Consider the following 12,977-nt stretch of genomic DNA (forward strand, 5'->3'; position numbering starts at 1 on the left):
ACATCTTGTGTTTGTGTGTGCATGCTTGTGTCTTTGTCAGAGTAATACTGACATCTGCTCAGATAAGTTAACTCTAAAGTCTTGGATGCCCCATTTGATGGAAACAGGTTCACATGCCAGCTTATAAAAACCCCTGGTTCAGCCCTGGCTGGTGTGGCTCAGTGGATTGAGTGCTGGCCTGCAAACCAAAAACCCCAAGTTCTTTCACTAAAGTGTGTGTATATGTATTCGTTTCATCACTTAACAAACATGAAATAATTTGGGAGTATTTTTTTTTTTACAGTCAAAATTCACATGTTGAATCCTAACCCCCAGATGTGATAGTATGAGAGGGTGGGACCTTTGGGAGGTACTATTCCCTCAACAGTAGGACTAGTGCCTTATGAAAAAGGCCCCAGAGAGATCCCTCGCCACCACTTGAGGACACAACAAAAAGTCTGTCACCTTAAAGAGAGCCCTCACTTAGCCATGCTGGCATTGAGATCTAGCCTCCAGAACTGTGAGAACTAAAAGTTTGTTGCTTATAAGGTGCCCGGCCTATATTGTTATAGCAGTTTCCCTTCCTTTTTTTCATGCTTTGCTTTGATGTGCACCTGCAGAGTAAGTCTGTAGCGTAAGTACACATGGCATTTTCTACAGGCTGAAAGTTACGGAAGGGAGGAAGGGACATGGAGTGCCTGACTGTGTCCTAAGCACTGGAAATCCAAAACAGAATAAAGTTACTGCCGAGACAGGAGGAGACAGGCACGTCAATCAGCAGGGCAACCATCAAGTCTCATAACTGTTCTAGTAAGTGGCAGGTTAAACTAGTGTCTCTGGCCTGCAGAACTCACACTGGTATTAGGAAGTCGATTAGCTTCCAGGTTCCTCACAAGAGGGGTTTACCTAAGTCTTTCCCGAGTCTTGACTACAGGAGGAAGCATCTCACCAGCACTCTTTTGCCACCTTCCTTTTCCTTTTCACAACACTCATGTCTCCCTCTCTACAAAAGAAAAGCATTTTTTTTTCCATTCACTCTCAATTGTCCAGCAAGCTGCAGAACCACCAGGGCTAAAGAAAAGGAGGTCAGATTATGGCATCAGTAAAACCTCTTCTAATCAGGTCACCGCCAACCCATTATCAGGCTTCACGCCTTTGTTTCCTTGCTACTTTATGCTCCCACTCCAGTGGAAGACGACACCAGAAACCGGAAGTTTTGATGAGTGTGGTGATACTCTCCATTCAGTCTGTGTTAACGATGGAGGCAGCAGGAGCAAGACAAGTTTTGCCAGCCTTCTCTCATCCCCTTGACTGTGGTCTGTAAATCATCAGAGCTGGCGAGGGGCCTGAATTCATCCAGGTGACAAATGGGTGGTATGGCTCAGTGATTCATTGCTCTGTATTGATATTCAAGTGTTTGGGATGTATAGAAGGCACACCAGGAATGACGCACACATGAGGTGTGCCCTTGGCATTTTCACCGTGAGAAAGCTTAATGGGCTCTCTCACCCTGTCCGTGTCTCTGTTCCATACTTGGAATGATCTCCAAGAAGAAGAGGTGGTAAGTGCCCTGTTTATTTCTGACAGAGCAAAAGGGACATATCTGAGAGAAGTGCGTATTTTATATTTTCCTGGACACACATTAACACTCACAGGAAAAGCATTTTAACTTTTCCCAAAAGATTACAGCATTCCAAAATATGAAATTTCCCTTTTGTCCAGTGTCCATCATCAACCACTTCTTGATTTTCCCTATTTCCTGTGTACTTATTAAAATTAGTTTATCTTAACATAAGATACTATGCACAATTCCTCACAGTAAATTAACCTGCACTCTTGAAAGCAGAGCAGCTAACTCCGTTCTGGTGTAAAACAAATTGTTCTCCAAAGCGATCTTGGATATAATACCCTGAATTTTAGAAAAAGAAGCCTGATTTAGTTAGGATTATTTCCTTCCTCTCAGAAGATGATATGCGATTCAATTTCTGTCAAAAGTAAAATCGTAACGTGAATTGTTTCCAAACATGAGATGAAATTTCAATCTTTCTATCTAGACTGTTGTCTGTCTCTCCTTCCACCTGTCACTGCTTTTCAGGGCACCTTTAGGTGACCTAGACACTTGCAAAGGTAAGTGTATCTTCTGTGTACAAAGGAAAGGGAGAGTTTAAATGACTGAGGGCAAAGGGAAGGAGTGGAGAGATAAAGCAAGAGAAAATTCTGACAGACAGGCAGCTCCAGAACATTTAGAACCCCACAGACCGAGCTCAGGAGTCTTCACATTCAGCCCAGTAGTTTCAAAGTGGAGTGTGTGTACCTGGGATGTATAATGGAGAAAATCGGGGTGTTAGAAGCATTAATTATATATATTTGTTTTCTACAACATGTAGGAAAAAAATTAAATCGTACTTATATTTAACTCGTGTGGGTTGACACGGGCACTCTCCACTCAGCCTGTCACATTATCAAACTGTCACAGAAGCGGAGCGGTGTCTGGGTGAGGGGAAAAGCAGCTAGCGTCACTGCTCTGAGGGGTCCCTGTGCAGCCTGTGTGTGCACCCTCTTAGTAAGTTGTGATTGTGATTATGTGAGCCTGGTTAAGGAGATTTACAGGTTATGCTACCCAGTGTTAATGCATAATCCTTGCAAAAGGAACAACTGGCTTTAAAAGATTTCTGCAAACACAAAAAATTAACAGCACAAAACCGGAATAAAGAAAATATTCATAATGGAAAAACGAGAAAACAAGAAAAACAGAAGCTAATCTTTTCCATTTTAATTTGTTGCCTCCCTTTCGTGCCTGGACAGGGGATGGTACATATCTGGACTGGGGGTCAAACCCACAACCTTATGGTTATGGGACGACGCTCCAACCAACTGAGCCACACTGCAGGGCTATTTTTCCATTTCTTATTACAAGTGCACCATTATCCATATTCTGAGATAAAAATATCAATGCTTTTGTCAGAGCTGACAGTGGGCCACAAGATTTTGGTATCATGATAAGACTGTTTCATAGGCATTTGTATCCCCCCCACTGGTGTGACTCAGTGGATTGAGTGCTGGCCTGCAAATGGAAAGGTTGCTGATGAATGTATTTCTCTTTCTCTTTCTCCCTCTCCTCCCCTCTCTCTAAAAATAAGTAAAGTCTTTAAAAAAAAAAGTCTTTATATCTATTATCATTTATGTTTACTTGACCCTTGTGTATGTTGGACCTTTAGGCAAGGATGGTACAAGAAAACAATCATAATTAGAAAAAATATTCTAAAATGCTAATTATTTCATGTTTATCTCATCTTTTTTTAGTCTTTTTTTTTTTTTTTTGCGAATGATTCATGTAATAGGTTAACCTCATAAATAACTAAATAAACATGGTAGGCTTGCATGCCATTCTGGCTAACATTGCTATATAAGCAGTCTTCTGGGCTCTCTGGGCTTAGCTGGGTAGTTTTAATCTAGGGTCTATCACATGGTTTCAGTCATCTGAAGGCTTAACTGGACTGAATGTTCAAGATAGACAATTCACTTGGTTAGCAGTTGATGCTGGATGTTGGTTGGGAGCTTATCTGGGATTGCTGATTAGTGAGCCTGCACATGGTCTCGCCATGGGGTTTGGGCTTCTTACAGCAGGTGACTGGGTTCCAGATGGGGAAGACCCAAGAGCCCTCAAGAGGAAGGAGGAAAAGCTGCCAGGTCCATTAAAAGTGTCCACCTAGAATTGGTACAGCATCATTTCTCTACTTCTGCCATATTCTACTGGTCAAAAAAGTCACAGGGCCCACCCAGATTCAAAAGGGTGGGGAAAATACACTCCACCTCATGATGGGGTTGAGCAGAAGAGCATTTGCAATGGAAGATAAGGTTTTAGCTATCCTTGGAAAATACAGCCTAACCTTTGGAAAATACAATATATTATACATGCTCAAAGATTTAATGGTAATGGTGCAGAATCATAACTGGAGCCACTAGAATTGTAGGCAAGATTACCAACGTTGCGGTAAAACTGACTTGATTTACAGGTGTTTGATCTTGGGAAATTTAGCTGACCTCTCTGAAAATCTGTAAAATAGATCCTGTGGTGTGTGGTGGTGGTGGTCGTAGAGGGGGAGCATTTGAGTATTTGATGAGAAGTGTGTACTCAAAGTGCCTCGAACTGCCTGAATCATGGGCAGGTATCATACTGGTTTTGAGGTGGGGAGGGACTGATTTAGAAAAAGCTTTTTAGAGTGAATACTCTGATGACAGCATGGAGGATATATCGGAGAGGGGAAGAAGGGGGTGAGGGCGGGGGCAGGGTCACCAGCTGGGAGCCCATGCCCAGGGGAGAGGAGCAGCTGTGAAGGAGAGAAGTGGCTGTGCAATGGTGGAAATTACAACCGTGGGATATTCTAACCCACCTCGCCATTCTTTTGACACTGGTTCTGTAAATACTGACTCTAATTCATATGTAGCTTGTAGATGAATAGCACATTTGTATATGAATCCTAGGAACTAGTTTCAAAACATACAGACTCTGTCCTTCAAGCATCCAAGCTCCAAGAGATGTGCTGACCTCCATCCGTGGAGTCAGGATGTCCTGAATCGGGATGGCTAAACCAGGATGGTGCACACAGGACCATCGCTTGTCTCACTGGAGTGGACTGGGCTCGTCTGCATGCAGAGGATTTTTCAACCCCCTCCCTTGTTCCCTTCCCTCTGCTTCCTTATAAAAACCTCTGCCACTGCTGAGGTGGGAAGATGGGCTTTGAGATGTGAGTCCCCCCATCTTCCAGGTGGCCGGCACCTGAAAACAGACCACTCTCCTTTACATTAGCACCTGCCTCTCAAGTATTGAGTTCTGTAGCAGCAGGCAGCTGGATCTACGTTTGGTTACTCCAAAAACAAGTTTTTGGAAACTCCAGGTGGGACCGTCATGCTTTTACCTTTTTGTGGGGGAACCTTATCCTTGAGCTCTCTCTGTAAGAAACTACATGATTGGCTCTTTGCCTTTCTTCTCAGTCTCACTGTGGACTGAGCACTGCTGCTTGTGTCTACCCCAGCCCTGGCTCACTTGTGGGCCCTCGAAATCACCAGGTTCCTTCCCTTCTCAGAGATGTTCTTTTGACCTGGAACTCGTTTTCATTCTGGATGTTCTTTACCCCTTCTTTCTATAATAATTTTTTTTTTTAATCCTCTAGATCTCTGCTTAAGAATCTCTTGCTGGAAGAGCAGGCTGATAGCTGTGAAGGGGGGGATGAAGTAGGGAAGCAATTGAGCAAAAAAGAAAAAAAAAGAGGAAAAAACTTATGGAGATAGACAACGGTGTGGTGGTTGCCTGATTACCTGCAGGGGGTTGCGGGGCAGAGGGTGGAGGAAGAGGTACAGGCTAGAGGGGGAATTAATGGTGACGGACAGAGACCTGTCTTGGGGTGGTGAACACACAATAGGGTGTGCCGATGACGGGTTACAGAATTGTGCACCACAAATTTTTATAATTTTGTTAACCAGTGTCACCCCAATGCATTCAATTAAAAAAAAAATCCCTTGCTGGAAAGGCTTTTCGAGGCCTTTTGAAGTCTGTGACCTTCCATTATTAGAGGCTCTTAAAGCTTGGTTGGCACTTGTTACATCCGCAGTTTTACCTTTGTGAGATGAGTTAACACTTTTTAACTTAAGCAACATTTTTTCTACTGGGGTGGAGGCAATTTATGATAATGGAATGGGCATGGGCTCCCATTTCCTCCCCAGCACCGAGCCCAGTGCCATGACAAATTCCACACATCAAAATATTTTAGATTATTTTTCACACTGTTAAGTACTTATAGCTCAGGAAAGAGCTAGAATGAAAAAATATATATTTAGGAATCATTAGCATGTAGATGGAGCCCTGAAAATGCACAAGAAGCAAAACCATTGCATTGAGCAAAATGAAGGCTATTAAGAACCTCAGTGTGTTTAGGGAGAATAAGTGGGCAAAAGTCAAACTCTAGTCACTTGAAGGGGCAGACAATAGGAGCAGTTAATAAAGAGGGCACTTTCACAGATTTTGGCTCTGAAAGGGAGGAAAGGGAGAGGTGGCACGGTGGTCACTCTTTCATAACAGTGCTCTTGTATTATGTATGCTTTCTTGAATGAAAAGGGCGGATTTACAGGTAACCTTTAAAACAGCAAGAAAATTGAAGTTGCGTAGTGGCTGCTTTTAAAACAAATACACGCTCTGAATGAATGCCTGGTGTAGGCATTTAGATCAACTTTTTGATCATAATTCTTCAACTAAGGGTTTCTTATTTTTAAGCGTTGGGCAAGAGTCTCAAACTGACAGCTCTAGAGTTTACTTAGTCTATATTTATTTATGTATTATTGAGAGGGAGAAACATCAATTTTGTTGTTCCACTTATCTATGCATCCATTGGTTGGCTCTTGTATGTGCCCTGACTGGGAATTGAACTTACTATCTTACTTACTGTCTTAGCATATTGGGATGATGCTCTAACTAGCTGAGCAACCTGGCCAAGGCTAACGTTTACTTAGTCTTTATTTTTTAATTTGAAAATTTGATTTTAAATTTCTTTAAAAACAGACTCCAGCCCTGGCTGGGTGGCTCAGTTGGTTGAGTGTTGTCCTGTGCACCAGGAAGCAGCGGGTTCCATCCAGGTCAGGGCGCATAGTCAGGTTGCGGGTTCCCTCCCTGGTCTGGGGCAACCGATAGCTGTTTCTCCCTCCTCACCCCCGCCCCATCCTTTCCTCTCTCTCTAAAATCATTAGTCTTGCCCTTGGGTGAGGATTTAAAAAAAAAAGACTCTAGGTTTCTGGGGACACTCCTTGATGAGCCTGCCTGGCTGTATGATCTCTGGAGCTGCTGCGTGATCTTTGGTGCTTGGGTCTCCGCCACAGTAAAAGGGGCTTTTCTGTTCTTTGTATGAAGGAGGGTAGGGGAGGACGACGAAGGGAATGTTGTTTTCTGATAGAATTACAGCTCTGTTATCTTTAGGACTGTATAAAATCAACTCTAAAACTATACCAGAGTTAACTGCTTGTACCCCAAATAAACTGCCCTCCTCCTTTTTCCAGTTCAAGTCAGCCCGAGTTGCTACTTCTTATTTAAAAGCCTTTTTGAAGGCTCCTAATTTAGGCTGACATTGCCCTCAGTCTCCTGGGAAGACACAGCAGGGGAGACAAGAGGTGAAAGTACAAAGCTGGCCCCATTTGCAGTCGTGGCACCGTTTGCCTAGCTGACCTATGACCTTGTTATACGTCGTTAACAGGCTTGGTCGTAGCTCGCTTCATTCCCTCTGTGAGGCAGGAGAGCATGTGATCCCGTTTACCGTGGTCAGAGGAATTAGTCTGGTAGTCCCGGTTGGGGTCCTGCTCAGGGACGGCCGTGGCGCTGGGGGCATAAGTATTAGGTTACCTCTGATTTACGTTGTCCCCATACTCCTGTGCCTTGGCCCAAAGATGGCCTCTCTCTCCCAGATTAGTACATGTAGAGAAGATAATATGAATATCTCTCCAGGAGAGAGTGAGATAGTCAAACTCCTTTGCAAACTTAACTGGGTTTACTGAAAAATTGCCAAGCCTGACCTCAGTTTGGGAGAGGTCTGAAATTGAAAAGGGAGTCTGACCCAAATAATGCCCCCAATCCAGCAACCTCACTGAGAGGGACCTGGGTGGCAGGCTTAGGACGTTCCTGAAAGAGACGGCCTGAAGGGGTCTGGCTGAGAGAAGCCCAATCAGAAGTGGGGGGTGGGGGGCGAGAGAGGTCTGAGGAGAAGTAGGGAGAGGAGATGGAAGGGATGCTGGAGAATCACATGAGGGGGAATATTAAGGAGGAGGTGCAGAGAGGGGGAGTTCATCTGAATCGTGGGAAGATGGAGGAGGAAGGGAAGTAGGTATAGGTAAGAACATGTGACAGGAAGTGCGGAGATGAGGATGGTGAGAGAGTTTGAAAAAGGCCTGAATATAAGGCACCTCAGACCATTTCTCAGAGCAATAAGAGTACAGGTCAAACTGGGGGACAGAATTATAGTTGAGAGATTTGTTCATGGACCAGACTTCCTGGTCACCCAGTTTGTGTTGAGGCCAGGCTGTGTTGCAATAGAAAATCAAGTGCTTGAGCTTGAGGTCAGTAAGTCCCAGAGTCTTCAAATTCTTAAGTAGATAACCCAACGGGGAGTCCTTGGGCGAGGTCCATTGAATATTGCCCATGGTGAAAACTATGGAAAAGAAAAGGAAAGGGTATCTCAGGGATGAGAACAACTGGGGCAGGGGGAAGGCTTGAGAAGGGCATCCCCAACTCAAATGACCTAGAAGTCTCCAGCCAGAGCCTGAGGGCAGACCAAACACAAGCTCTGCCTCAGAGCCAGGGGTCCCTGGGGCCCCAAGAGCAGACCAGACCAGCAGCGAGATGGTTGGAGGTGTCCCTCACAGCCGAAACCCTGCAAAAGGGATAGACCCAGTACCGGGGTTTACCAGGAGATGAGGGGGTAAGCTATCACCTTCCATAGGATGTTTTCATCCAGAGATTCAGAGAGACTTAGCAATCGCTGGCCCTGAAGATGGGTGAGGAGGAGGCTGTTTGCAGAGTCTGGAGAGATGGGGAAGGGTTGGAGTCCTCTCTCCGAACCTCGCAGAGACAGGGTTAGGGGGTTAGACCAGGTCGAGCTTCCACGGCCGGCCTACTGCTCCTCTCGTTGCAAGTCTCAGGAAGCTGGAGGAGAGGGAGAAATAGAGGGTGTCCCAGTACAGGGCACCAAAATGTTAGGGGGGTCGATGACGAAGGCTGTGAAAGAATTCATAGAGAAGAAAATGTAGAGAATAAAGATTTTATTCACTCTCCAAGAAAGGAGAGGGACGTGGTGTGGAGAGATACACCAGCATTGAAGGGTGGGGGCTTTGAGTTTTTATTGGATTATAATTGGATTAAAAAAGGGTGTGGGAGTTGGTGTGGTGTGGCCTTTGGTCTGCCTTGTGTTGTAACACTAGGCTGCAGTTTATTCCAGTGTTATCTTCTGTCTGTGGCTGTAGGGCGTGGTTAGTTCTGTTCTTGCTTCCAGTTCTGGGGACAAGCTTAGACCAGTAAAATGACAGTCATGTTTAACAAAGGTCATAGGACTGTTAGGCGAATGGTGCCACAATAGCAAATGGGGCTGGCTTTGTCTTTTCAATTGGTATTACAATTCTTCTTTTCTATTTCTATTTCAATAATATTTCAAACATCCCTTTCCAGTCCAGCTTCTAAATATTGCTATTACAGACCTGTATCAGAAAACTTTTAAAACAGTTTCATTTGATGATTTGATGGGAGCCATTAATGATCTGTTGTGCCTGAAAATGATGAAGAGGTGGATCAAAGAGGCATCAAGGTCTTTGGGTAGAAACAGGTCTTAGGGAATGTGAACCTGGTGGCCCTGCAACACTTTGCATTACAATTAGACTATTTGCACGTGGCGGTCAGTGGGTCAGTGGCAGACAAGAGCCCTTGCAGAACTGCCTAAACCGGGCTGCAAACCCCGGGGGAGGGGGAGGAGGGGGAGGAGGGGGAGGGGGAGACGAGTGTATCGGAACGGGGTATTGCCTTTTGTTGGTTTGTCAACGGAGAATATGCCCTGTATAAATATAGTTTTCCCCGAGGTGGCCTTGTCTTAGCCGAGGGGCGTTTCTGAGCCGTTCCCCAGGGGTTGTTAGTAAGAATGCTAGCGAAGTGCCTGTACTCTGAAAGGTGCTCCCTGGTGACGGGCACTCGAGCACCCAGCCCGAGATACCCGGGAGAAGGCACTAGGACTTTGGTTTTTCACTCAAGAGGGACTAGGCGGGTGGAGGGACTGCGTGAGAGGATGCGTCCTTTCCTGCGTCTCGCCCTTGCGCGGGGCCCGGGGCGGTGGCAGCCCTCGCCATGCGGTCCCTGCCGCTCGCTTTCGCGTCCAGCCGCGCTCTGCCTGCAGCCGCAGCCGCTCTCTGCAGACCCGAGCTCCCGGAGCCTCCTCATGGCCAGCCCGCCCGGTGCAGCCGCGGCCCTCGCCCGCCAGGTACTTGAGCCCGGGCGTTTGAGGAAGGGGGGTGGATTGGACTCTGGGTCATCGGCGCGCGCGGGCCGGGCCGGGCGCGTTGCTGCCCTTGCCTGCAACGTTCTGCTTCGTCTTGCGCCTCCGTTCGGCCTCCACCATGACGTCTCCTCTTACCACAGCCCTGCTGGAAATCTAGGGTCCCAGCCTGCGAATTCCACCTCGGATAGGCCCCCGCCGGTCGAGTATAAAGCCCCGCGGTGATGCGCCCGAAGCGCTGAGCGCACTGCCGCCGGGGACGTTGAGAGTCGTCATGGAAACCGCTTTGGGGAAGGAGGCGGCAGCGGGGTTTCTGCGCTGCCAAAACTGACAGCCACATCCTACGTGCCTTTGCCACCCCAAAATATTTTGCCCGCAGCCTTCTGCCTCCTTGGATCTTTTTCTTCTCTCTCTCCTGCAGTTACTTAGCAGATTAGGCTGTATTTAAAAAAAAAATTTTAAAGGTCTACATCGTTCTCCAGTTCGCCCTTCTATTGTGTCCTTAAGTATCTTTTAAATTACCCCCACTTCCCTGAGGCTTTTGTCCTTAGCCTCTGGTGTTTGGTGTCCTTGCGCCTGCACGGGAGGGCCCTGCCCAGGGAGAACATGATTCACTCTCCTCCCCATCCCTTTTCCAGGCTCGCTATTGTACGCCAGAGATTGACAAGACCACGAGGCTGAGTGCGCCTTGGAGGTTTTTCTATAAATGGCTTAAAACCCTGGACTAGACTATTTACTCAGATATAAGGCAGACAATTGCCTTCTTGTTCTTTGCTGGTGAACCGTGGCTCTGTAGGGCTCACCTGGGTTTTGAGCAGTCTGCCCCAGCCAGCGGTGGAAGACAAAAACAGCCGCGACCTGGGGCAGGGTGGGAAGTGAAGGGCATCGCTCTCAAGACTATTTCCTTTGGGGCTGTGCCTGGGTGTTCGATCCTCCTTTCCTGTGTGCTGGGGCACTACAGCAGAGCACGATTGTCATGGTGAGTGATATTGATTACCCCAGGCCCCAGTTACCTACCTGGTGTAACTTAATTAATGAATTTAATTCTTCTTTAAGGACTGCAATAATGGATGCTTGGAAGAATGCAGAGAAGCAGGATCAGATGCGGTCGTGAGAACTTTAAAGGTAAGTTATGTGCCAGAGATTAAGTGAAACAATTCAACGTAAGAAATTCATGCCTTGTTGACATTTGGGGCAATTTTCACTGTGCTGGCTATACAGTAGTATTTTTTTTTTAAATTTGTTTTTGTTTTTTAAATCCTCACTTGGAGGGCATGCTTACTGATTTTAGAGAGAGAGCGCGGAAAGGAAGAAGAGAGGGAGGGAGAGAAACATGGATGTGAGAGAGAAACATGGATCAGTTGCCTCTGTTCTGTGATCGGACCCTGACCAGGGGCTAAACCTGCCATTTAGGCATGTGCCCTGCCCAGGAATCAAATCTGCAACCTTTCGGTTTACAGGAGGACACTCCAACCAGCTGAGCAACACTGGCCACAGCTACAGCAGCTTGATATGTTGCTATGCCTTTTAAATTCTCCTCTTAGGGGCAGAAATAATTCCGAGAGCAGGAGCACATACATCACGTCTGAAACTACCTAGTAGTTAAAAGTTGCTTATAATATTTTATAAATCATAAATATTGATTGGAAAGTAATCAATTCATGAATAGTCACCTAAAGGTTTATCTGATTGTACAAGCATAACCCTCACTGCACTTGTGGAAAAAGTTAAACTCATGATTTTTCTCTTTAAGCAGCACCTAATATTTTACAGTAAAAGTGTTGCATTTATTTCTTTTCTCAATGAATTATAATTTTATGTGCTAAATCTCATATTCACAGAAGAATAATGAGGAGCAACTGAGAAAGGACCTTTTAAAGTACTTTGAAACCAATAAAAATACAAATGTAAGGTATCATTTTCTCTGTAGTAATCAGGCTCTCCAGCCCCGCCCCTGCTTCCCCTCCCCAGCCATGGGGGTTTCTGCTGCTTCCCTTTACGCCTGGTTCTGCTCTCCTGCTGCCTGTCTCAGTCACTGTCAACGGTCATCCATAGCACAGAGTGTCCTAATGACCTCATGTCTGGCAGGGTTCAGAGAGGGAGTGAAACTCGACCCATCAGTCTTACACCTCCTGTCTCCAGCTTTTGCTATGTACCAGAGGCTGTGTTAGGCATTGGAAATCCAAACATTTCGTCAAGGTCCCTGCTCTCATGATTTTTAAAAAATCAAAACATCATAGAATATAGTAATTTCTTCACAAAAATAAGTATGTGAATTTTATCTGTCCATATTATTCGTGGTCCTTTAAAGACCATATCCTCTATAACCTTGTAACCAATCTGCTTTCTCTATGAAGACTAAACTCTAATACATTTTGGGGGACTTAGATTTTAAGATTCAGGTCCTTGAAAGAATGAGATAAAAGGGATTCTTACTTGATAATCCCAAAGGATCATATTATACAGTAAATAAATTACTCAGAGGGCATATAGATAAATAAAATTTTTCCAAAATGTCTTTGTACTTTATTTTGGAGAGTACATTTATCAAAGCTGGGGACAGTGAAACAAGGGCTTAGGACAGCAGCAGCAACAGGAGAGCGCCCAGGCGGGGCGGCTGTCAGCTCGCTGAGAAGTCAGAGAAAGGGGGCCTGGGCGACAGGTTCAGGGGGTGAGCCCCGGACAAGCTGCTGCCGCCGCCCGTCGCTCCCCTGGCTGCAAGACTCCTGGGGGCCCTTAGCGCTTAGGAGAGGCACACCTGAGAGGTAAGAAGACGGGGAAGGGAGCGGCACAGTGGTGCTTCCCCGAAGGGCAGGCATGTTCTTCATACTTTTATACATAGAGTAATTATTTTGCAGAGTAAAGAGTTCATAAAGTAAATAATGTCTTTCTTTGTTAATTTAGACTTTTATTTATTGAGTTTTAATTGAGGGAAGCATGTTGACATTCTACATGCAGGTATTTACCTATCAAAATGTGTTC

At 45.7% G+C, this 12,977-nt stretch overlaps 1 protein-coding gene across 1 annotated transcript in view; it reads left to right on the top strand.

Moving 5' to 3' along the window:
- The window catches only part of BCAT1 (branched chain amino acid transaminase 1), a 95,980-nt gene that overhangs the window by 21,601 nt on the left and 61,402 nt on the right, over positions 1-12,977 (top strand). The window contains 1 exon segment of the mRNA XM_054591328.1: positions 11,052-11,120. Coding sequence (XP_054447303.1) covers positions 11,052-11,120 — 69 coding nt within the window.

This window comes from Pteronotus mesoamericanus, unplaced genomic scaffold, assembly GCF_021234165.1.
Source record: "Pteronotus mesoamericanus isolate MK-2021 breed Mesoamerican mustached bat unplaced genomic scaffold, CSHL_Meso_final scaffold_21, whole genome shotgun sequence".
NCBI lineage: Eukaryota > Metazoa > Chordata > Mammalia > Chiroptera > Mormoopidae > Pteronotus > Pteronotus mesoamericanus.